Source organism: Danio rerio, chromosome 5, assembly GCF_049306965.1.
Source record: "Danio rerio strain Tuebingen ecotype United States chromosome 5, GRCz12tu, whole genome shotgun sequence".
NCBI classification, from domain to species: domain Eukaryota; kingdom Metazoa; phylum Chordata; class Actinopteri; order Cypriniformes; family Danionidae; genus Danio; species Danio rerio.
In genome coordinates, this window is record NC_133180.1 from 37,367,287 (window position 1) to 37,392,745 (window position 25,459).

General features: G+C 36.5%; 1 protein-coding gene across 6 annotated transcripts in view; it reads left to right on the top strand.

Moving 5' to 3' along the window:
* The window catches only part of eda (ectodysplasin A), a 63,771-nt gene that overhangs the window by 28,853 nt on the left and 9,459 nt on the right, over positions 1–25,459 (top strand). For all 6 annotated transcript variants that reach the window (XR_012406151.1, XR_012406152.1, NM_001115065.1 and 3 more), the window contains 1 exon segment: positions 18,542–18,605. Coding sequence is in view for 4 of the 6 variants with exons in the window: in NM_001115065.1 (NP_001108537.1) it covers positions 18,542–18,605 (64 nt within the window). In the remaining 2 variants the exon portion in view is untranslated.

Sequence of the window (25,459 nt, forward strand, 5' to 3'; positions counted from 1 at the left end):
ATTGGGGGTTTTATTTGTTGTTTTATTGGTCAACCAATCAGTAATATCCAATATGATATGAAGGAGAGAGTGAAGAGAGATCACTTGATACACTGGAACCAATGGGTTATTGACACACATCTGTAGAGTTTTTTGAATCAATATGGCATCCATTAATCAGACATTTTCACTGATGTTGCTATGCGTCATTCTGTATTAATTTGAAATTACGTCTTGTGGTTTGGATTGAGGGAAAAAAAAGCTGTACACAGTGTACAACCAACTCACATCTTGAATTTTTGGCAATTCTGATAACAAAACGAAGATTACTAAGACTTTGTGGCAGGTTTGGAGCATGTGCAATATAAAAGCTAGATTTCCATCATCACTACTTAAAGCTGCTGTGTATCATTTTTATCTGTTAGCATACTTTCTACAGTTCCAGGATAATTTGCAGAGACAACTCCAAGCGCGACTTCCCGAAAAATGTAAACACTGCGGCTCTGTGGCACTTTCAAAAGTCGCTCTGTTTGTTTAAGCGGTTTAATGTGTCAACCTCTGGCCCAACCAATAGAGTGAGATTGGTATGAGCTTTTTTTGTTTGTTTGTTTGTTTGTTTGTTTTTTGGTGATGTTAATTGTGCATAATTACAGTTTGGCTCAATATGGTTTGCATAATAAAGGAAAAATAAGAGCAGGCATTGATTCTCAATCAGCTCTATAAAGTATGTGCATAACCATACATTTTTGCTGACTGATATTTCTTATTTTTATTTTTTTTAAGACGAGCAGACTTCTTCAAATTGGATATTGGTCTGTTTACTGTAATGGAGGGCATAGTGGCTGTTCCCTTCATTCCTTTGTTACTGTGTTATGAACTCTGATGTTTGGTCGGCCACAAATATGCAGCTCAGTAATAAATCTTTTGTGTGGTGCGTTTCACCGCTGTGCTGCGCGAGAATGCTCTGTGAGAGTGTGTAATGCGAGTAAATGTATATTTATTTCCAGCAATATCAGTGGAGCCCAAAGCATCCGTCTTCTGGTGTTTGTGTGCGTGTGAATGCGAGTAAGATGGGTGTTTTTCAGAAACGGCAGCTCTGTCAGTTTGTTGACTACATCTTCAAAACATCTTTCATTCTCTTTCTCGCTCGTCTTCTTTTTCGCATCTGTCCTCTGAATCATAACAGTTGAATCATCCGTTGCTCCTCTAATTGGGGTTGTGTGTTTTCAGAGCTTTTGTTTAATGCTTTTGCTGTATTATATTGTCTTGTTAGAAGGGAAACAGACTGATCTTCTGCCCAGGCCAAAAATAGTGTGTATGCGTCTGAGTGTGAATATGAGCATGATTCTGCTGTGATTTGTTTCAGAAGTATGCTGTTTGTATCAGGATTTCTGGGTTTATTGTTTTTCGTACATCTAGTTGTGTGGTTTATTGTTTATTATATAAAGCTTGCTTTGCAGTTCATTGGTGACTGTGTACTGAACTTTATATGACAACGAGGCTAGTATTTCCTTTGGAGATCCATTCTGCTGTTTAGTGTTCTAGTACTTCTCTTATTGTATAATATCTACAAAAAAATCTCAATCTCAATATGTTTGGGATTTTTAAAATAATAATCAATTGACCACTGTTTTGCTCAGTGTGGTTTTGTGTGTTGATACCTAGGCTGGTTTAGGTCTGTTAATAACTGTATAAAAATTGTTTTTAGTAAATAAAAAGTTGACTTGTTGTCAATCCCAGTTGTACAAGCAACAAATAATAACTTGACTTTTAGTTGATCATTTGGAAAAGTGGCAGAAGGTAGATTTTTCTGGTTAATCATCTGTTGAACTGCATCCCAATCATCACAAATACTGCAGGAGACCTATTGGAACCCAAATGGACCCAAGATTCTCACAGAATTTAGTCAAGTTTAGTGAAGGTAAAAATCATGGTTTGGGGTTACATTCAGTATGGGGGCATGCAAGAGATCTGCAGAGTGCATGGAAACATCAACAGCCTGAGGTATCAAGACATTTGTGATGCCCATTACATTACAAACCACAGGAGAGGGCAAATTCTTCTGCAGGATAGTGCTCCTTTTCATACTCGTCTCCACATCAAAGTTCCTGAACGCAAAGAAGGTCAGGGTGCATCAGGATTTGCCAGTCCAGTCACCAGGCATTAACATTATTGAGCATGTTTGGGGTAAGATTAAGAAAGAGGCACTGAAGATAAATCCAAAGAATCCTGATGAACTCTGGGAGTCCTGCAAGAACACTTTCTTTGCTATTCCAGATGACTTTATTAATAAGTTATTTGAGTCATTGCAGAGATGTATGGATGCAGTCGTCCAAGCTCAGGGGAGTCAGACACAATATTAATTCTTCTTTAACTGCACCATGACTTTATATTCTATACTGTACATTATTTCTGTTCAGTGAAAAGACTTTTGTCTAAGAAAGTCAGACCTTACTGTCCTAATTAAATATTTAAATATCAAGGCATGATCATATTTTATTTTAGTAAAATAAGTGTAATCTAGAGGCCTTTGCCTTTCATAAAAGCCACTTCTGATACCAAATGATCAACTTGAAGTCAAATTATTATTTGTTGCTCCTAAAACTTGGTTTGGCAAGAAGACTTTTGTCAGGTAGTGTACTTTGGCTATGTATAGAACAATTTTCATCAACTAAACAAAATTATCAGAGAATATTGTTTTCCAAATGTAACTCAGTCAGATATCACATTAACAGTCATGCTCGCAAGTTGATGTTCTTGAAAAACAATCTGTTGATCTTAACTGTATCTTTATAAAAACCAAAAACCTGTACAGGGATACTTTTTTTTTGCTTTCATAACATAATTCTAGATTCATTTTAACTGCATTCTGTTGGCTTCATCCCCTTAGGATGCATTTGTTAATGTCATGTCACACAAACACTATATTATTGTAGATAATAAGTACTGCACACAACTTGACCAAAAAAAAATGTTGCAAAAGCAGTCATACTTTGTCATATTTCACAGACTCAAGTGAATATTTGATTAGGGAAACAGGGCTTCTGCCACATAATTATCTCAAAAGAATACATGGTTGCATTGAAAGTCATATGCAGCAGCAATTAACATATCTCATAATATTAAACAAACTAAATAACTATTATTTACTTTTGTGTGTGTGTGTGTGTGTGTGTGTGTGTGTGTGTGTGTGTGTGTGTGTGTGTGTGTGTGTGTGTGTGTGTGTGTGTGTGTGTGTGTGTGTGTGTGTGTGTGTGTGTGTGTGTGTGTGTAATAAAATGCATTGGCTCGTATTAATAATCCTTTGTTTAGCTTTTAGTTAGTCTGACAAATTCTTGACTGCTTAAATCCTAAATAAATTCTCACTGTAAGGGTACATGTTCAATTTCAATTCAATTTTATTTCTATGGCGCTTTTATAATGTAGATTGTGTCAAAGCCTAACATAGAAGTTCTAGTAAATTGAAACTGTGTCAGTCCAGTTTTCAGAGTTGAAGTTCAGTTCAGTGTGATTAAAATGTCCACCCAAAGCATTTTTGCACTGCAGCACCGCAAGTTTGCGCTTGAATGGATGCACACCCTAATTTTAGTAACATGTCATGTACCTTTTAAATTAAAAATGTAGCATATTTTGTAGCACGCATAATATGTTGCATTGAATTGTAGTAAAAATAACATTTATATTTGCTCTCCACAAAGGAGTGCCACTCTCATCCAGCATTCTGATGTGATCTGATTGTATCTCGCCAACTTTTCATTGGTGTCAAGCTATCATCGCCATGTCTATGACACATTTATAGTGCATTGGAGATTAATGCCTTTTTCGATTTTATTTTATTATTTGCATGTTGGAATGGTGATATAATGCTCTTTTTTTCTCCCGTGGGATGTAACATGAAATAGAGCAATAATAGATGAAAAGACAGAGGGAAATGAATCCAACACTAACAGCAGTATCAAAGCAGGAACACATGCTTTGATCAACTTCAACACTGAAATCTGCAGACCGAAGAGCAAGCAGGTCATCAGAAGGTTGTCTAGTGTTTCCATTTTTGTACTTTTTTTTCAGATTTCTCAGAAAGTTAGCTCATCGTTTTGGATTTGAAACCTATGAATAAAAGGCATATTAATAGTCTATCTGGTTATTTTATCTTCACAATAATAATGAGTGTTCCACCAGGAGGAAGACGAGGTGACATGAGGATATAACAGGAAAGGAGAAGAAAAGGCTCTATTGATGAAGAGGCCAGTTAGAGTTTATCACGCTTCGCATCTTGTGTGTTTGTGAGCATGTACGCACATCTCATCCAGCGCCGGTCCCAGATGTGCTGCAGCTGTATGAGCGAAAACCCCACATCCAGCTGTCTGTGCTCTTTGTGTGTGAGTGTATGTGCGTGTTGCACTGGCCTCTAACTGGAGAAACCCACCGCTTATGAGGTGAGAACATGTTGAGACCACTGTCACTTAAGGTCTGGCACTGCTGCACTTATGTGTGAGTGTGTGTGACTTATGAGGACATGTTCTCTACCCTCATTTTTCAAAAGGCTTCTAAATTATATAGAATGTTTTGTATTTTTTGCTTTGTTTAGTTTTTTGAGTAATTTAAATGCAAAAAAAGGTTGTTTTTCTGTAAGTCTTTGGCTTACGGTTGTTTGTGTGTGTGTGTGTTTTATCAAACTGCAGCCATATAACCACAAGTTGGTGTATTAAAATTGGCAAGTTGCAGCCAATAGTATGTGATGGATGTGTGAGCTTCACTTTAAGTCATCCTGTACCAAACTCAAAACCACATTCCTGTCAGGTCAAACACCGCTCTGACCTGCCAGTCAGTATTGTGTGTTAGGAAACACACTGAGAGTGTGTGTGTTTGTGTATGTTTGAGAAAATATAACTCTTGCCAGAGAACATTTGATTTCTGATGTTCTCTTTAGCCAAAGCAAGCAGAGCTGTAATCAGATTGCCACGGTAAAAAGATCCTTCCTCTGAGGGAGTGACATCATTAAGTGTTGTGAAGGTCTCTCACTCTCGTTCGCAACCTGACACAAACCGTTCAACAAGCTTGACATGCTTTGCTCAAGCTCTACTGGAACAGTTTCTCTCAAATCTTTTTTTGAGCTTCGTTTAAAGTCGTTTAAAGGCATTTGGTGTTTGTTAATGACCCGTAGCATCGTCTTAATGCTCTGTTAATGGGTATTAGTGACAAATGGGGTGTCTAGGATAAGAACAAAGAAAGTCTTGGTTTACAGTCTCTGTTAATCTGCAGCCGTTCCGTTTTTTATAGACACACTTTGCATATATGTTGATTTCTTAGGGTTTTGAAAATATTTAGTAAATCTTTATCCCAAAATATTTTTAAAATAAAACATTCGTTCATTTATTCATTTTCTTTTCAGCTTAATCCCTTTATTTATCGGGGTAGCCAGAGCAGAATAAACCGCCAACTTATCCAGCATATGTTTTACGCAGCTGATGCCCTTCCATCTGAACCCATATAAATGCTGCATATAAATATAAAACAATAAAAATAAAATATCTAAAAATATATAATTCCAGTCTTATTTGAGTTTTCATAAATTTTAGTTCTATCACCCTGAAATTTTACTGAACAAGTAAAACCAACTTAAAATGTAAAAATTAGTAGTAAAAGAGAAGTCATAGTTTAAAAAAGTACATCTACAGTATGATAAAAACAGCAACTCAACTCAAAGTTGTAAGGCAACTTGCTGCAAAGATTTTTTTGAATTGACAACTTTCAACTTGACTATTTAAGTTGAGGTAACTGAGAAAAGCTCTGCAGCAATTTGCCTTACAATTTTAACAGTAACTTTTTTAACAGTGTGCTAATAAGTGTTACTTGTTCAAATTTCTTTTTTAATGTTAAGTTATTTCTATAATTTTGTAGGAAACTTGTTTCTACATTTATTTAGTGTAGGTTCATAATAGCCATTCTTTTTGCATTTGAATTGCATTTTGTGCATGTATTAATTTAAAAAAAGTTTGATCTGTGCACTTTTGCCACCTCAGATATTTTCATAAGGTAAGTATATATTTAGCGGTGGTGCAGTGGGTAGCGATGACGCCTCACAGCAAGAAGGTTGTTGGTTTGAGCCTTGGCTGGGTCAGTTGGCATTTCTGTGTGGAGTTTGTGTGTTCTCCCTGTGTTCACATGGGTTTCTTCTGGATGCTCCGGTTTGCCCCACAAGTCCAAAGACATGTGCTAGGAGAATTGGGTAGGCTAAAAATTGTCCGTGTGTGTGTTAATGGGAATTTATGGGTGTTTCTTAATGATGAGTTGCAGCTGGAAGGCCATCCGCTACATAAAATATATGCTGGATAAGTTGGTGGTTCATTGCGCTCTGGCAACCTCTGATTGATAAAGGAACTAAGCCGAAAAGAAAATGAATGAATAATATATATTTATAATATAGTGCTGATCAGCATAGCCTTTATCTTTGTTATTGTACCACAATTGTGATAACAAGGCAGGCACATTATTTTACAGACAGAAGCTATTTTAAGCACTTGATAATGATATTAGTATAAAGTTGGGAGAAAAAATATGCTGTTTTCATTGTACTTTGATATAGTGCTAATTTAAAAAATGCATTTTGGTTTGTCTGTTTAGTTTAATTTGTACCTTTTTAAATGCAGTGGTTTGATTTATGAATTTGACTTGAAGCGAAGACAGGGAGAAAAAGAGAGGAGGGTGGGATCGGGAAAGGAACGCAATGGGGACTTAAACCTCGGATGCCTAAAGCGCAGACTGTACACTATATTTTTATAGCTATTGCAATACATTGCTTTCCTAAATACTTTTGCCCACAATGTTCATGTTGTGAAAAATCTGAAACTTCTCATAGACCTAGAATTCTTCAGAGTCCTCTTTACTTAAAAATTCAGCATTTCAAATGGTTTTCAGAAGCAGGCATAAATCTGAATTGGGACATTATTTGAGATGCCTTTAAATATGTGGCCTGAAACTTGCCAGTTTCTTACAAGCTTTCAGATGGTTATGGTGTATGCTTGGTCTAAAATCTGTTACTCTTTTGTTTGTGCAATTCAATGTCCTTGAAGTGCTGGAAGCTGTTGTGCTGGTCTGCCCTTCAAAAGCAGAGAAACGGCTCAATTATCAATATTTCTGGATGGTTTAGCTCTGTAATTTTTATTAATAAGTTCTTGGCTGGAAAAGCTGCAAATGATTGTCGAATGATGGCGATGACGTGTGATTTATGATTGACCGGCCGTAGAGATGGTCCCCCTGGAGCGACGCAGGATTAACTGCCTCTCACAACATTGTAATGGTGATAGAGCTGGCTGTGATCTCAGAAACGCTCCATTTCCTGGAAGACATCTTCCAGAGGTCCTTAACCACTACTCGACCACTGCAGATCCTCTGTCAGATCCTCCAGCTGATTCTAGACATGTGTCCCTTCTGTCCAAGTCAACCAAACCCCTTCCTGTGCAGTGTTATTTGATTACACTGGGATTCAGCTTTCATACACACACTCGAATGTGTGTGTGTGTCTCTAGAGGATTGTATCTCTCAGTAGGAGTTTAATTGTATGATGTCAAGTGAGCTTCATTGGTCCAGGAGGACTGCGGTCATTCCTAACAGCGAGAACATCTGCTCAAAGAGTACGTTTCTTGCGCTCTGATTGGGTCATAATGTCAAACTATCAAACATGTTAATCCATCCTGACATTATTCTCCATATTCTTCTTCTAGAATGTTCTGGATTTATCACGCCATTCTGTCAGCAGATCTCAGACCCATCGGTGTTTAATTTATGTAAATGGACAATCAGCAATATGAGGATGGTTTATTGAAATATTTTTATGTCGTTTATTGTGCATCTGGTGTCTTGTGGGGTTGACTCTTTGTTCTTTGAGAGTTCCATCCCTGAAGTGATAATTGGCCTGACTCTTTGCAAAGAAACAAGATTGTATAGCTTCAAGCACAATGACTGAATGCAGTCATGCTAGATCTTTAGTGCAGATCCGAGTCTGTTTGACTTCAGAAAACCTTTTTTTACGTCATTTCAAACAAACATACTGGACTAAGAGTCTGTTTACTCCTGTATTTCCGTTAAACAGAGATGATTCCAATCTTTAAATCCCAAGCTATATGCAAATCTAACTAGGTTACATTGGCTACAGAATCCTATACAGCAACATACACCTCTGCATTAGTTATATCTCTGCATTGGTTATCGGTTGAAGATCGAAACAAGTTTAAATCACTGATGCTTACTTATAGGACAGCCATTGGAGCCTCCGGTCGAGCTGTGAGCACCGCCTTGTGGTGCCATCGCAGAGATGCTATAAGTAGGCCCACACGGATCCTGCGTGTGCAGAATTCTGCCGATTTTTAGCCCATCATTCATTCTGTTTATTTACTTGTAAAAATGTGTGTAAATTTATATTCATTCAGTTTTTTTATTAATTTCAGTAATAATTATTGACTAATATGAAAATGTTCATATAATTTATTTAGAATACAGTTTGTAAAGTCATATTTTCTGTATTTATTATATAAAAGACTTGATTTGTTTACCAAATAAAGTGAATCTAATTGGATTTGCATTGTAAATATTAAATAAAAGTTAAAAAAGGTATTACTTTTTATTTCATATATTAAGGTTTTAGTTAGTTCAGTTACTCCCAAAATCATTCCGCATAAACCTGGAGATTTTTAACAAAATTCTGTGCAGAAACAGCAAAAAATATAAGTCACTTTCCAAAACTTTTTCTTTCAGTGGTCCACGCTGGTGGAATGATCTTCCCATTCCCACTGCAGAAACACTGATATCCTTTATACGCCAACTAAAAACCCATCTCTTCTGAGAACACATGAACCCCAGAGAAAGATACCAAAACCACTTATCAAACACTTTCTCTCTCTCTCTCTCTCTCTCTCTCTCTCTCTCTCTCTCTCTCTCTCTCTCTCTCTCTCTCTCTCTCTCTCTCTCTCTCTCTCTCTATCTCTCTATCTCTCTCTCCCTCTCTATAAAATAATTCCCACTCTAGCACTAAATTCTCTGAGCACAAGCCATTTGCTTTAAATAGCACTGCTCATATGCATCGGCTCTTCTTGTTGAATTGCTGAATGAGAATACCCCCTCACTTGTAAGTCACTTTGGAAAAAAGTGTCTTTTAAATGACTAAATGTAAAAGTAACAATTTTTACAGAAACATATATATATATATATATATATATATATATATATATATATATATATATATATATATATATATATATATATATATATATATATATATATATATATATATATATATATATATATATATACAGTCACTCCTGAAACTATGCATACTTCTGGCAAATTCTGATTATAAACCAGCAAGTTACATTTTTACCGTAAATCACACAGGCTTCTGCCAAAAATTAATAAGATGTACAAAAAACTAAAAATATTTCTTAGCCTTTATTTATATTTGAACAAAACTTTTTAGCCAGAATTAGCCAGGGGTACGCATAATTTTAGGTTTGATTTGTATATGTCTTATTTGGCATACAACTGATTGTATATGTAGGTTACATGAGGCTTTGATCTTCACTCATGTTCCTGTAAAACATCATCACACAAGGCAGGCTCTGCAATTACTGTCATTATAGGCTAAATGAAACATCTGTTTTGTTGAACAGATACAAGCAAGATGTCATACAAAACTATAAAGGGTTTACATTCATTTGTGTATAATTATTCTCAAAAAACAACACACTGTACCTTTCTAAACCATTGAATTACCACTACGTGCCACGGGATTCATCTCTGTTGTTAATCCTGCACAGTTAAGTTCGAACCTTGCTTTAACAGACTTATCTGAAGGTTTTAATCATGACCGAAGGACTCAAATAGTTTGATCAGGTGTGTTTAATTAGGATTAAAGCTAAACTATTCAGAGCTGCGGCCCTCCAGGAGCTGAGATCGACACCCTGTTTAACGGTTAATGACTGGTCAAAAATAGAAAGAAACAGGGCAAAAAACAAAACAAACATCCCAAACTCTCATCATTGGCGCTGCTATTGCATGTTGCATTTTGTCTGGAATGCATCCCAGACCACCTCCACAAGTGATTTGAACGGTCATATTTAAATCTGTCTTGAATATATTTTGGAGAGGATTCACACATACACTTTGTACAATTGGATAGCTATTCAGTAAGAAACAAATGCATAAGTGGCCAGGTGTAAATAGCCCCTAAAAGTGCACATCAGTAAACCACACACATGGTTCTTATATAACAAAATGTAACAGCCAAATCTGTATTCCAATTACATGAAGGCAAAAATAAAATGAACAAAGTGATTTGCATTCACAAAAAGCTCAGCATACAAGCCAAAATTCTTGGAAACAACCCTAAAACTAATCAAGACCCAAAGACTGGCAGGAACTGTGATTCAGACATTACAGAGTTGTTGTTTTTTTAACAGTTTATGGTTATGCAAGCAGTGTGTATCTGGCAATAGGTATTTCTGCTTTTCCTCTTTTACCCATGATATCTTATATGCTGGATTTGGCATTTGCTGAGTCGTTTACATATAAGGTAAACAATGAAAACATTGTAATGTAGGTTTACCACTGCTTCACAATCATATGACTTATGACCAATTACTGTAATCATTTAAAAAAGGCATAAAAACATGCACTCGTTTAATTGAAATATATGAAAATAGCACATATAGGGCCTTTACATATATTATTGAAAATATTCCATATTCTATGCTAAAACATAAAACCACCTAGTTAAAACTCTAATCTTATATAAAAAAGGCTATCAAACTTTTTTACACTAAAAAAAGTGTAAAAAAATTGTATTTAAATTGTATTTCCAAATTTGAGTTTAATTTTGTTTATATTTACTCAACAGCTATTTGTAGATTAATATATTAATTAAATGTTAATACGAAGGGAGCGCAATTGTCAATATGAAGATCGCTAAAACTGAACTGAAAAAAAAATCTTTATAAGCAAATTACACCTAAGAGAGATGACTTTAATGAGAGATTAGAGAGATGATGTTTTTTGTATACTTCCTAGTTTAAATGTTGAAATGATCTAAATAAATAGGGCATAGAAAGGCTAACTGGGAATAGAACACAACCAGAAATGTATGTTACTAACTTCAGCTCCAGAGGTGTCGTTGCAAGCGTAAAAGTTTGCAGTGCAGTTTGTAAATGTTGATGGATTTGGGAAACGCCAAATAAATGAACTATGTTTGTAATGACAGAACTTGCGACCTTAGTTGGCTAACGATAGTTTTAGGAAACCCACCCCAGAATGAGATATTCAAATGTTAAACGCTTTCTGCTGCTGGAGTGCTAACAGTGGTAGCCATGTTGATGATGCGAATATATAATTTCAGACCAATGGGTGCAAAAAAAGAGAAGGGTGGATCTGAACTCTGGTTTAAACCCAACCGCAAAATACACAATAAAAAAAGCCACATTACTTTGTGAGAAGTGTTTAAATGCTAGATTTTTTCAGTGTGTGTCAGAACAGGTCAACAACAGGTTAAAACAGTTTGTGGCGAAGGAAAGTTTCAAAAAAGAAGTGCAGTGTATTAATGTGAAACACACATGTTCTCGTGTTGTGCCGTGTTTGTGTTGCGAGTATGTGTGTGTGGTCAGTCTGATTAAAAAGGTCGTTTTTCTCCAGCTGTCAGCGGGAAGAATGGAAAATGTCAAAATAAGTATGAGTGGAATAGATGCTACCGTTAGCCCAGACCACACACACACACAACTTCTTCAACACGCAATGTCATACAATTCAAACAGACATAAATTAGTGCTCATACAGCGCATACTCGTACCATAAATATTGTTTCAGAGCAACACATGTGTATGTGCGAGCGCACACACGTGTATGTACGAGGGTGTGAGTGTATCTGTCCTCTGTGACAACTGACAAACTAATCACACGCATAGATTCATCACACGGCAGCGTTTATCTCTTCACAATCTCCTGTTTTACAAGCATGAAGAAATGTACACACACGCAGACACACGTTTGAGAGAGGCAATTTTAGCTTGATGGAGCATTTGACCAATCAGGTTGTGGGTGGTCTGAAAGACAAATCTATGGCTCTGACTATAGAGCTTGTGTCCTCGTGTGCTTTTGCTAATGCAGTTCATTCATTCATTCATTTTCTTTCTGCTTAGTCTCTATTTTAGAGGTTGCCACAGCGTAATGAACCACCAACTATTCTGGCATATGTTTTACACAGCGCATGCCCTTTCAACCACAGCCCAGTGCTGGGAGACACCCATATACACTCATTTACACACACACACTCGTATTAGTTTAGTCAATTCACCTATAGCGCATGTCTTTAGACTGTGGGGGAAACCGAAGCACCCAGAGGAAACGCATGCAAATACAGGGAAAACATGCACACTCCACACAGTAATGCCAAGCTTAAGCTTGCTACACTGTTCCAACATTTGCCACTATTATATAATGATAGTAATATGATGAGATATGTACATAATATAGATATATAGATATCAATAAATGCGCTATGGTACAACTTAATACAATGTTTTATTATTTTAGATAAAAAAAAACATCAAAATACATCATCATCAACATCATCACTTGATTCTTCAGTGTTACAGAATTTATATTTTAGAATAGTAAATGTTGTCAAAATCAAAAACTGTTGTGTTAACAGTGTTCATTGGTTTAGCTGTTTACATTTCAGAAGCTGCTGCAAGATGGCAAATTCATTTTAAAGTTAGCTGAATTTTATTTACTTTTTTTTCTGGTGTAAAACAATTGTCAAAATTTTTCAATTATTTTATTCAATATTTTCAATTATTTTAGATAAAAAAAACATCAATAGATTGAAACAATTTTCAACGTCATCACTCTGGTCGTCAGTCTCACAGAATTTATATTTTAGAATTGAAGAATATGCAGATATCTGCTTGTGACAAAATCAACCTAGAATTAAACAAAAACCTTTTGTAACATTAAACTAGCAAGTTCTGCGTACATGTTACTATTTTTTCTAGTTTGCTTTTTTTTTTTTATAAATGTATCATAACAATATGAATGAACAAAAAATGTAAATGAATTAAATAAAATGTAAATAAAAAATATTGCATATTTATAAATGAACTTAGATGCTATAAAATGTAATAAAACTATAATGTAAATAATTTGTCAAGTCAGTTTCTGTTAGAAAAAGAATGTTAAATAATGTTTTGATGTCTGGTTAAAAAGATGTTGTGTATTTAGAGTTGCAAAAAACATAACATTTCTGACAACAAATTCCCTAGTAACTTTTTCTTACACGAACAAAAAAAGATTTTGCTGCTTGTTGAAATAACATATTAAAAATAAACTGAAATAACACAGTTCTTAATTTTTGGGCAATAACTTAATTGTTTTAAGCTCAGTCCACTTACATTTAACTTAATCTAACTTAACTTAAAGTTAGCCCCAAGAAATCGAAACTAACCATATGATTTAGTTAGCTGGCATTGCCTGTTTTGTGAAGAAAAAAAATTGCTTGCCCTTCTAATAATTGATTGAAATCTAAAAAAGTAATTCCTGTTTGTTTACAGTTAAAATATCAGATGAAGTGATTTGAGGTAATGAGAGTGGCAAACATACTTAACCACGCTGGTTCAACTGTCAGTTTTGACAACAAACAGAAATGGTGAGCAGGAGCCAGGAGGAATCTGTTAGGTTGTAATAACTCTCCTAAAACCTTTTTCCAGATCATTCTGAATGAAATGCCTACTTTACTACATCCATTCAGCCCGTGGTAGAAAAAACAAGCCAAGCTCACTGTTTTCTCATTTAATATTTCTTTTCTCTTGGAACTGTGTAACAATACAGAAAAAACAGAGATCACAGCTTCCGGCTCATGGGGACTTAACGTTGACTTAATTGATTTGTGTTGGGACAACATGAATGAATAATGTGGAACTCTGCAGAGTGTTCCTAATTGATCAACATTTATTGGTACAGACAAGTATAAAAGGTATCATAAATGTTGTCAAAATCAAAAACTGTTGTGATAACAGTGGCTAGCTGTTCATGGGTTTAGCTGTTCACTTTTCAGAAGCTGCTGCAAATTTAAGTCAGCTGAATTTTATTTACTTCTTCTGGTGTAAAATAATTGTCAACATTTTAGTTAATTACATCCAATCACATCACTTAATGAGAACTAAAATTTACATTTTGGTGAAGTGTTGGATATTTCGACTGTACATCTGTTGTGATACAGTGAGAAAAAGTTTATAATAACCATTTATAAAAGAGAGAGGTTACCGTACAGTTTAAATAAGGTGCAGTATTTCATTGTAATTGTGTGTGTGTTGTGAAAGAAATACAGATGAGATGTCTTACACTAGAGTCGGGTTACAAGGTCTAGACTGCACAGAGCTGTTTCACACATACACACATCTTGATAATGAGGGCATTCCATAGACTTCTATTGTTTATATTTAAAGCTAATTATAATTACTGGAGACTAACCCAAACCGTACATCTAAATGAAAACATTTTGCAGGTTTATTATTAGAAACACATTATTTGCTTTATTTATAAATCCCTTTAGACTTTTGATGCCGACTCGGATGTCCCCAAAAGCAGGCGTTGTCAGATCTGGCCAACTTCTAGGATCTGCTTGGTCCCTAAACGATATTTAATTAAACCTGCACACTCCCTTTCTTTTGTTGCGGATCATTATTATAAATAAGCAGATCATTGTAAGCTTGGAGAAATGATTTCAGTGCTCTTACACACACAGAGAGAGAGAGAAACTCAGAGCCAGAACATCATGTCCAAAGGCTGGAACATCCTCTGGCAGGAAGACAGGCCTACAGTGTCCAATTTCAAACACACAGTGGATTAAAAAACAAAGCATGAAACAGCAAGGTGTTTACAGATCTACAAGTGTCATCTTACCAGCAAAAAACACACACATACTCGTGTTCAATCTCACACTTCAATGTTTTACATGGATATATGAATACACATGACACCCAATGCACTCTAGGGCTGAACTTTGTGATTTAGTGGCTTCTCTAATCACATAAATAACTTGAATTTTACCCAGACACAGCTGCATGACCCCGCCAACCTCGCTTTATGAGTGTGTGTGAATTCAGACTCTTTTTTTTTTTCTTTCCTCCAACAATGCTGCAATCAACAAAAGGGAAAAAAGACGAGCAATGAAGACGATAACGGCAGTCTAGGTCTTGTAACATGACTCTACTGTGAAACGCAGCCGGGTTGTGTTCCCTGTCTTACTGACACAGACACGGATATGTGCTACTGCAGATGACCCAGAGTTTCTCTTCTCTCAGCCACTTCATTCACTGACTCGCATGGGAACAATCCTAAAGTATCATTATCCTCTTCAATACAAGATGTAGGATTAGCCGTGTGTGTTTGTGGATATCTGGCTGAGCATCCTTTTATTGCGACCTCAAATGATCGCAGTCACAATAGGGTTATTTTACGTGTACAATAAGTGACAGTTAAGATGCAAATTTAGAAAAGATTCAAGAAAAAAAGAAGAAAAAGAGGCAGAGAGAATGGTAACACTTTTTAGTTCCATTTCTCTCTATTAACTACTGGCTTATTACCTGCCTAATATTAAGATGTTTATTAGTATTTCTGAATTATGATCTTATTCTGCATCCCTAATCCCATACCTAAACTCAACTACCACCTTGGTAATTATAAGCTTATGTCACACAGCTGTCATTTGAAAAAACGAAAGCAAGAAGAGAACCCGAAAATATAGGATCACCACTGTAAACATTGCAACAACATGCTGTGGACTAAAAAACCTCCAGCAGTTGCCACGATTTCAAAGTGCAGCTATCGTGTAAACATCGCTTTAATGTCATTCAGGTAAATTTAATTGAAACAATTAAAAGCACATTAGGCATCAAATCACATCATAATCTCTTTAAGAGTAATACGCTTATGGATGTTTTCACACCTGCCTTATTTAGTTCGGTTGAATCAAAATAGAGTTTGTTTTCCATCTTGGTGCGGTTGGTTTGGGCAGGATGTAGCAATCGCACTCGAGTGCGCACCAAAAGCGGACTAAAAAGCGTACCGAGACCTCCTTGAAGAGGTTGTCTTGGTATGCTTTTAAACGAACCCTGGAGTGGTTTGTTTGTGATGAGAAAATGATCCGAATTAGAACAAACCCAACCGCAAAAAATACTGCACCTTTTTGAACTTATCCAGCTGCCGTAGGCCGAAGCGCTGTAAATTGTGGGATGTGGAGGAAAAATATTAGTTGACAGCGCTTAATCAACAATTTTAAACAGAAGCTGCGTTCCTATTGTCACACTATACACTCATGCACTATGTATTTATTCACTTACACACTCAACAGCATAGTATATATATGTAGTGTTGTCGCAAATGGAGCACTGATGTTTTTTTTACTAAGCGAAAATTTAAACCTTTTCCCAGATGATGTTTGACGGTTACCAAATCAGTGAATTAAATGACCAAACTATTAAATAATACCTGCCATGAGTATAACCGCATTCACCATCGGTAGGCACTTTACTCGCTCTCATAGGAGAATTTATTTCTTTCACCATCCAAAATAAATCAAGTTATCCAACATGTGCGGCCGATAGCTCTGCCCTTTCCGCTACGTGAGCAAAACTGCAGTGTGCATGAAGTGTCCATCATTCCAATAAGTGCATCGTCCGGGTAATTAAAGTGCACTTACTATTTGAGTTTTCCGTGTGAATTCACTGCCTATTCTACAAAATGGCATAGAATAGTGCATAAGTTTGCAATTTGGGATGGTCCTAGAGAGAGAGGGAAAAACATTACCTAATGGATCATTGGTAATATTTCCAGAAATACGCTTCCACCTGAAGTGACTTGCGATGCGCCTTCACCTTTTACAATGCATTAAAACTTTGACCAAATGAATTGAACCACTGATGTGAAAGCACCCTAAAGGCTGATTTATACTTCTGCGTCAAACGCTGGCGTATGCTACGGCGCTGACGCATAGACCTTTGACGTGCACCTCTCAAAAAATGTAACTACGCGTTGCAACGTGCAGCGCTGTTGAGCACGTTCTTAAACAGCACTCATTTGCCATAGTATTCACTAGAAATGACAGTGATTGGCTGTGAAGGTCATCAGTTGCCCACTTTTTACCAAGTGCAAACACAGACACATGAACTCTGGAGCATTTTAAAGTCAGGAAAATCAGTTGATTTATCAGCAGATTGCTCGTCTGTGTTTGCACTCAGTAAACTGCAGTGAAGTCCGGCCGATCGACCGGAGGGTCCCTAGTAAATGCAATAACTATTGAATCCTTATTGTGAAGTGTGACCAAAAGAATTATTAGAAAGTGAAAAAAGGAATCTAAATAGGGAAGGAACAAGGGGAAATGTAGGAAGGTGGAAAGAAATGAAAGTAAAAAAGGAAGAAAGAAAAAAAAGAAAAAAAACATTTGGAAGGATGAAAATCAGGAAGTAAGCAAAAATGAAAAGAAAGAAAATGAAAGGAACAATGTAAAATGTTGGGTTGGAAGAAATAACTGAAGGAAATAAGAAACCTATTACCTAAGAAGACATGAGAGGAAGAAAGAAGGAAAAGGATTGAGAAAGGAAAGAAAAATTTTGAAAGGAAAGAAAAAGGGGAAAAAATTGAAGGAGTGAAGGAATAAGAAAAAGAAAGAATGAAAAGCAATTAAAATAGAAAAATTGATAAAAGAAATATCAGGGAGTGCAAAAATTGTAGGAAATGAGGAAGAAATGGAACAAGAGATGGTAGAAGTGGAAGGAGTTTGAATTGGAATACAGAAGAAAATTTAAACATGAGGAAAGAAGAAGAAAAATAGAAGTGCACATGAAGATATCATAAGAGAAAGGATCATTAAAATGTATTCATAAAAACTCTCTGCTTATGTATGTGTGTGTGTGCGTGCGTGCGTGCTGTGCGTGCGTGCTGTGTGTGTCTGTCTGTCTGTGTGTGTGTGTGTGTGTGTGTGTGTGTGTGTGTGTGTGTGTGTGTGTGTGTGTGTGTGTGTGTGTGTGTGTGTGTGTGTGTGTGTGTGTGTGTTTTAGGCCTACAGTGCTATTACTTTGTTCATATGCGAGATAATGATAAGAAAAGTATTTCCTTTTTAAATAATTCATTAAGTTTATGTGATTGTGTGTGTGTGTGTGTGTGTGTGTGTGTGTGTGTGTGTGTGTGTGTGTTTGTGTGCTGGATCATCCCAATGGAATGTCTTACTGCTGTAAATCCACAGGGTTTCTCATCACACACACACACACACACACACACACATTATGTTCATTATGTTCAGAGTGTTGTCTGTCAGCAGAGAGGTGTGTGCGTTTGTATGCGTGTAGTTTTAGTTTTACATGGTGACATTTATTTTATGAAGAAGTGGATTAGTTTCATTGATCATGTCTTGGCTCGAACTCAAACTCGAGTTAAACTCTAAAATGCTTTGAAACGGCTCCATGAATTAATTTCATTCTTCTGTACTGCATTTCAAAAAACCCTTATTCCTTCATCTTCACAGAGCAGATGGAGGGATGAACACACAAGAGGCCTGGATAGAGTCATTCATCGCACCAAACGTTCAGGTAAAAAAAGAAAACCTTTTGTGTGTGTTGGTATTCATGAAATGTAGAGCTCATATTAAGTGTGCATGTGAGTGTGTATACGTGTGTGTGTGTGTGTGTATATATAAGGCCTGCGAGATTGCCAGCATTTTCACTTTGATGTGGTTTCGAGTTCAAAACGAGATGCATTTCCTTCATTTGATCAGGCTACCTCTCACTCTCCTTCTCCCCCTCGTTCATTCCTTCCATCTTACTCATTATTGGGCTATGCTGTGCGCACCAGTAGTTTATATGTGAAATCCCTCTCCTTTTTTCCACTCTAGTAGCTTCTAACAAACCGATATTGCGCCCCTCTTTTCTCTCTCTCTCTTCCTCTCATTGGCCGGCTGTAGCTTTTAGTTACCTACTCCTCTTTCCACTGCCGTGATTGGCTCCAGTTGGCAGCCGTTTGATTGGCAGGTGGTTTTGGCTTTGATTACAGCTCTGCACTCACTGGCTCTGATCAGGAGCTCTACTGTTTCAGCTTTTTGCACCTGTGTGTGTTGTGTGCCAAAGCAAATACCGATACAACACAGATAACGCGCACGCAGACTACACACACATGCCATCGCAAACGACGCTGGAGCAAGTTCACTGATGAACAAGACACATGCGGTGTATGATATAATCCAGTTTGAAGTTAACAATCCAGATGTGCTAATTATGTGTGTGTGTGTACATGTGTGTGCGTGTGTGTGGATCAGGAAAGCATTATACAGTGGAGCATATGATACACTTTAGGCTCAAGTAAAATTACATTGTTGTACCCTGACATGAATAATACAATAATAAGTATTAAAATGTAACGTATTTGGCATATTTTAGTCTCATTTTTCCTTTACCTCTGTTGCGTTGCATTGCAATAGCTGTAATCTGACTGCAGAAAAGTGACTGCTGTGAATCTATGTGTCCTGAATTGTGTTAATAGTGCATGGAGTTCATCAGAAATAAAATGATGTATCAGTTTACTGTCTGGATTGGCTGTGTCACATTGCACCAACTACGTCATATCTAGAAGGAATCACTGATCACTGTGGAATCTGTTGTTTTTAGTGTTGTGTCATGCTTCTCTTTTCTAGTGTAGTTGGGTTTCCTGTATGGCATGAAGCAAATGCTTTCAAAGTTTGCAAAAAAAAGTCTAGGGGCTCTATTTTAATGATCTACGCACAAAGTCTAATAAATTAAAGGTGTGTCCGAATCAGCTTTTGCTATTGTAAGGATGGAAAAATACGCTTTGCGCCCCGGCGCATGGTCTAACAGGGTTGTTCTTATTCTCTTAATGAGTTCTGGGTGTGTTTTGAGCATAACATGCATTAAACCAATCAGAGTCTCATCTCACATTCCCTTTAAGAGTCAGTTGCGTCACACCATGGTGCATTTGCTATTTACATGACAGACTTTGTAAGAGGAAAAATTAAATGCTTAACTAGCGAGAAAACAGTTCAACAGACCAGAACGAGACTAAAGAATGAGCCTCCTCCATTTGGCCTCTTTACTTCATATTTCTTTTACTCTTTACTCCTTTACCTTCATGGAAAAGGAAATGGTATTATAAGCACTGCACTGAAAACATTCATCAGCCTACATATTTAATTTTGTTATGTTAAGTGCCAAGATTTGTTTCAAAACTATTTCTATATTCAGTTTTAATTTCCAGCAAAAGAATAAATCAACAATAATGAAGTGTGTTCAAAAAAACTGAGCTATATTGAAACAAACGTCCTATTCTCATGCCCCATATGCTGATGCATACATCTCCAAAACTCAACAGGGGGACAAATCTAAGCTTGTTTTTATTCAAACAAATATAAATATGCAGATAATAAATAATACAGCTAATAATAATAACATTATTCAAATTGAAATAAACTGAAAAAGCCCCCCGACATGAAGAAGGCATTGATGCAGTGTTTTTTTTTTTTTATGCTGGTCTGAAAATAACAACAAATCGCACCATACACGTCTTGCGCCTTATTGCGCCTGTTGTTTGATAGGGCACTACATTTCAAATGCGAACTAGGTTTTTTTCCATCTAGAGTGATTGTAGTAATGGTGGAGACAGCTGATTAGTCACATGGGTGTAATGTTCACTGTGTCAAAATGTATTATTATTTGCAACACTTTTTCGCACACGTCCAAAACCACCTCAAGCAAGCCTAAAAAAAATTTTGTGAATTAAAGGATTTTTGGCGCATTAAAGAAAGTGAATACAACACACACTTTAATGAGTTGATGGCATGCATTCCTAAAAAGAGAATTCTAAAAATGTCATCAATTGTAATAATAAAAAATTCATTTTGTTTAAGCTACTATAACAATGCTGTGCAATTTCAGTATTGTGATTCCATCAGCAGTTTTCATCTAGTTTGACTCATTATATAAAAAAAATACACCATTATTAATATGTCTCAAAACAAAGTTACATTTTAGGTTACAGTGTTACAGTTACACTCTCGTTTCACTTTTTCTGTCCGAGTTCATAACCTACAAATGAGAGTATAACTGCACTTACTGTAATTACACTGTTGCAAAAAAAAAAGAATAGAAAGCCTTAGGGCGGTTTGTATTGTTTTACCACCATAAATTGTCGCGAACAGCCCCATCGCACCGCTAGACAGTTGTTCTATATTACCTTGTGGTAATGCGAGCGCGTGTGAACGGTCAAATCCTTCTTGGCCAAAATGCCCGTTCTGGCAAGTTATCAATGCAAACACAAAAGGCAATTATTGTGTTTCAGGGTTTACTGAGAAAAGCACACTTGGCTTTACCCTTAGAAGTAATCTAAGCACATTTACATGTATTCATAGGTGAATCACAACGCTGTTCAGTCTTGAACTCTGCAGATACAGCATGCTTTTAATAATCCGAGCTTAAATCTCTGTATATTTGACAGCAGTGCATGGATGTTAAGAAATCCATAACTTACTGGAATATAGATGTATAGGATTTTGCATGCGGCTCTTATGTGTGTGCTGAAGAATACAGACCTCACTCAACGCTGTGTTTTGAACATGTTTTGAACAGCGTGCGCGCACAATATAACTCATATTTTACGTGATTTTTATGACTTGGTTCTAATTCTGTTAAACTACATTTCCATGAAATGTTGACAACCCGTTTTAATTGATTAGATTCTAGTATAAAATCAAAGCATTTAGTTTTGATGCACAAGTTGCTCCATCTACTGCCAAATAGTGTGTGAGTGCCTGTGTGTAATTCAATAAGGAAGCCATTTCTAATCCATCGTTGTGATCAAAAAGTCATGCCGTCTCCTTCCCAATTCACAGATTCAAGGGTCAAAACACTTGCACATGGACATAGACAAACTCACTCACTTTGTGGCCTCATAAACATGCACTTTGTGAATGTACAGCTGGTGTTCGGTGTGTTTGTGTGTGCAGCTGCATGTTTGCTGTGAAATATGGTTCCAATATTGTCTGTCTTTGATGCTAATTTGTTCCATTCATTAAAGACTTTTAACACTCGTTCGTTTTTTTCTCCCATTTAAAACAAACACAGACAAACCCACCGTCAAGGAGCCCTCCCTATGAATTCTTTGTATACATTCACACGTGCACACATGCATACCAGTTTTATGGATTTCTATTTTAGCCAGTAAAACTCACAATACTGTGCTTGTCTGATTAAATTAAGCATTACTGTGATTTGTGATCATTTAGAAAAATACTCATGAAAGATTCTTACCTCTAAATTGTCTCAAATGTAGTCATAAGCTCATTGTCCTATTGCTTTTCTTGTGTGATCTCTCTCTGAAGCTCACCATCACCACCAGAGGGAGTTCATACACTGGTTAAATCACTGCTGTAAATTTACAGGATCAATTATCTCACAAACCCAGTGATTACTAATATGTAGGGTGATGTTTAAATTATGTTTAGCAAATTGATGTGGATTAGCTGGCTAAATTAATACACTGTTGCCACACAACTGTGTTTAAACACAGTGTTTTGTGTTTTTGCATAATAGGTCCCTTTTAAATCATTTATTTTGGGGTATATTGTGGTTGATTTATGCAGTATTCATTTTTTTCAGTTATTTTTTCTTTAGCTTAGTCCCTTAATTCTTCAGGGGTCGCCACAGTGGAATGAACAGCCAACTTATCCAGCATATGTTTTACTCAGTGGATGCCCTTGCAGCTGCAACCCAACACTGGGAAACACCCATAAATTGTCATTCACAGCCAATTTAGTTTATTCAATTCACCTATAGCGCATGTCGTTAGACTGTAGGGAAAACTGGAGCACCCGGAGGAAACCTACACAAGTACTAGGAGAACATGCAAACTCCACCTAGAAATGCCAACTGGTCAAGCTGGGACTCGCACCCGCGACCTTCTTGCTGTGAGGCGACAGTGCTAACCACTAAGACACTGTGCCACCTTTATACAGTTTTTTATATATATATATATATATATATATATATATATATATATATATATATATATATATATATATATATATTTATTTTTTTTTTTATTTTTTTTTTTTTTTAGTTGAAATAAATTATTATAAATTAGTTGTCTGCGCTACAGTGGCGTGATATTTACAGACTACAATACTATCAACATTAATGTTTGAAGAATGTGCAAGCTGACTATCATGATGATGTCGCAAACTTTGCAAAAAATGAAGCGTTCTTAAAGCATTCACTGCATGATGAAGCTATTATAAAGCTTAACTCAAGAGAGAGAGAGAAAACCCTGTATTGTTTTTTAGTAATAAAACGAGTTTTTTTTTTTCCCAAACTTTAGTTGTAAACATGATTAAAGAATATGATTTTTTTTTCTTTTAATTGTTTTAACAAAAAGTTAATATTGTATTACATTTTAGACACAATATAGTTTTTTGTCAGTTATGTCTGTAATCAATTCATAAAGCCAATCGCTTCATTTATAACAGATCATTTTAAATTTAGTGAATCCCTCATTGAAACAGCCTTGCTACCACTTGCATGCAGTTTAGTGTATTTATTTTTAAACACAGGCCTAAACTAGCCAATGTATCTTTAGTTTTATTGTCAGTTCCTATAAATGTTTGCATTATAAATTTATTAACGATAAATGCAAGGCATACAGAGAATTGAAATTGTGTTACTCTCAGACACTAGAAGCCTACATATAACACAAAACACCATTCATTTATTTTCCTTTGGCTTTGTGCCTTTAGGGGGCTCGCCACAGCGGAATGAGGTGCCAACTTATCCAGCATATGTTTTAAACAGTGAATGCCCCTCCAGCTGCAACCCAGTACTGGGAAACACCCATACACAATAGCGCATGTCTTTGGACTGTGGGGGAAACCAGCCCAGCAGGCACAGGATGTCAACATGACGTTAGATTTACGTTGTACCCCAATGTCATGGGGACAATGCATTTTGTTTGGAAATGAAAACCGGGTTGACATCAGATCCCAACGTGAGGCGGACGTCAACGTCCAACCTAAAATCAACCAAACGAGATGTTACAGCTTGACGTTGTGTGGAAGTTACCACTATGACATCTACCAGACATTTGATTTTGGTTGCCATACCTGACCAATAAATGTCCGTATTTAATGTCAATATGACTTGGTTTAAGATGTTGGCTCAACGTTAGATTCTGATTACTTTCTAACACAACCTAAAATCAACCAAATATCAACGTCATTTGATGTTGTTTGTGGAAGACAGAATAATGTTTGTTGTTAGACGCTGGCTCAACAGATTTTTGGTCACCTGACGTTACGACTTAAATCTAACCTAATATTAACGTCTTGTGATGTTGTGTGGCTGCTGGGAGAGCACCCGGAGAAAGGCCACATGAACATGGGAAGAACATGCAAACGCCACACAAAAATGCCAACTGACCCAATCGGGACTCGAACCAGCGACCTCCTTCCTGTGAGGCAACAGTGCTAACCACTGAGCCCAAAACACTATAGAAAGACTGTAAAAATATACATTCATTCATTTTTTTTTTCGCCATAGTCCCTTTATTAATCTGGGGTCGCCAAAGCGGAATAAACTGCCAATCCAGCATATGTTTTTTGCAGCGGATGCCATTCCAGCCAAAACCTTTAAAAATATACACAAATATGCAAATAAATACAATTTTTGAGAAAAATTTTGAGAAAAATACAGGATACAAGAATTCTGTTTACAATTAAGGGCAAATAGCCACAGCCCCAATGAGACTTTTCTACAAGCTGTTAACATGACAGAGCTCAAGGATCAGTTATTGTATACAAACAAGCAGGAGAGGTATGCTGTACATGTGCTGTAATGAGTAAGAAGCAGTCTGATGTTGAGATCTGTCAATATTGCACACCATTAGTCTGTGCTTTTTGTTTTTCTTTGAAATTCACAAAAGTGTTAAAAATAGACTCAATTGAATACAAAATCAAGACTTAATTGATCAGCTATGTTAAACCCTCCACTTTTCATGGCCAGGGAAAGCGCAGTGTTGGTTGCACCTGGCATTTGCAGCTGCTTGAACTGAATTGCAGCTGGCATGTGTAAAAGATGCAGGGTTTGTGTTGAAATAACTGTCCGCTGAGTTCACTCCTGATTGTTTTCTCAAGAAGACGGGGAGCTCTGCAGAGCGCCACTGAAGGCAGGTCAAGTTCTTTGCATGCTTATTCTGTGTGTCATGTTTGGTTTTGGTTGTTCGTGTTTGATTTCATATAAGTGCATATTGGTCTTTCTTTCAACTCTAGTTGATTTTCATATAATGAGAAAAAAAGAACGATTACAGGAAAAGATTAAAGGCAGCAAGTTGTTTGTCTCCAGTTTTGATATTCTGTGTTTTGAGAAAAAGAGATATCGCGTGCGAAGCCCAC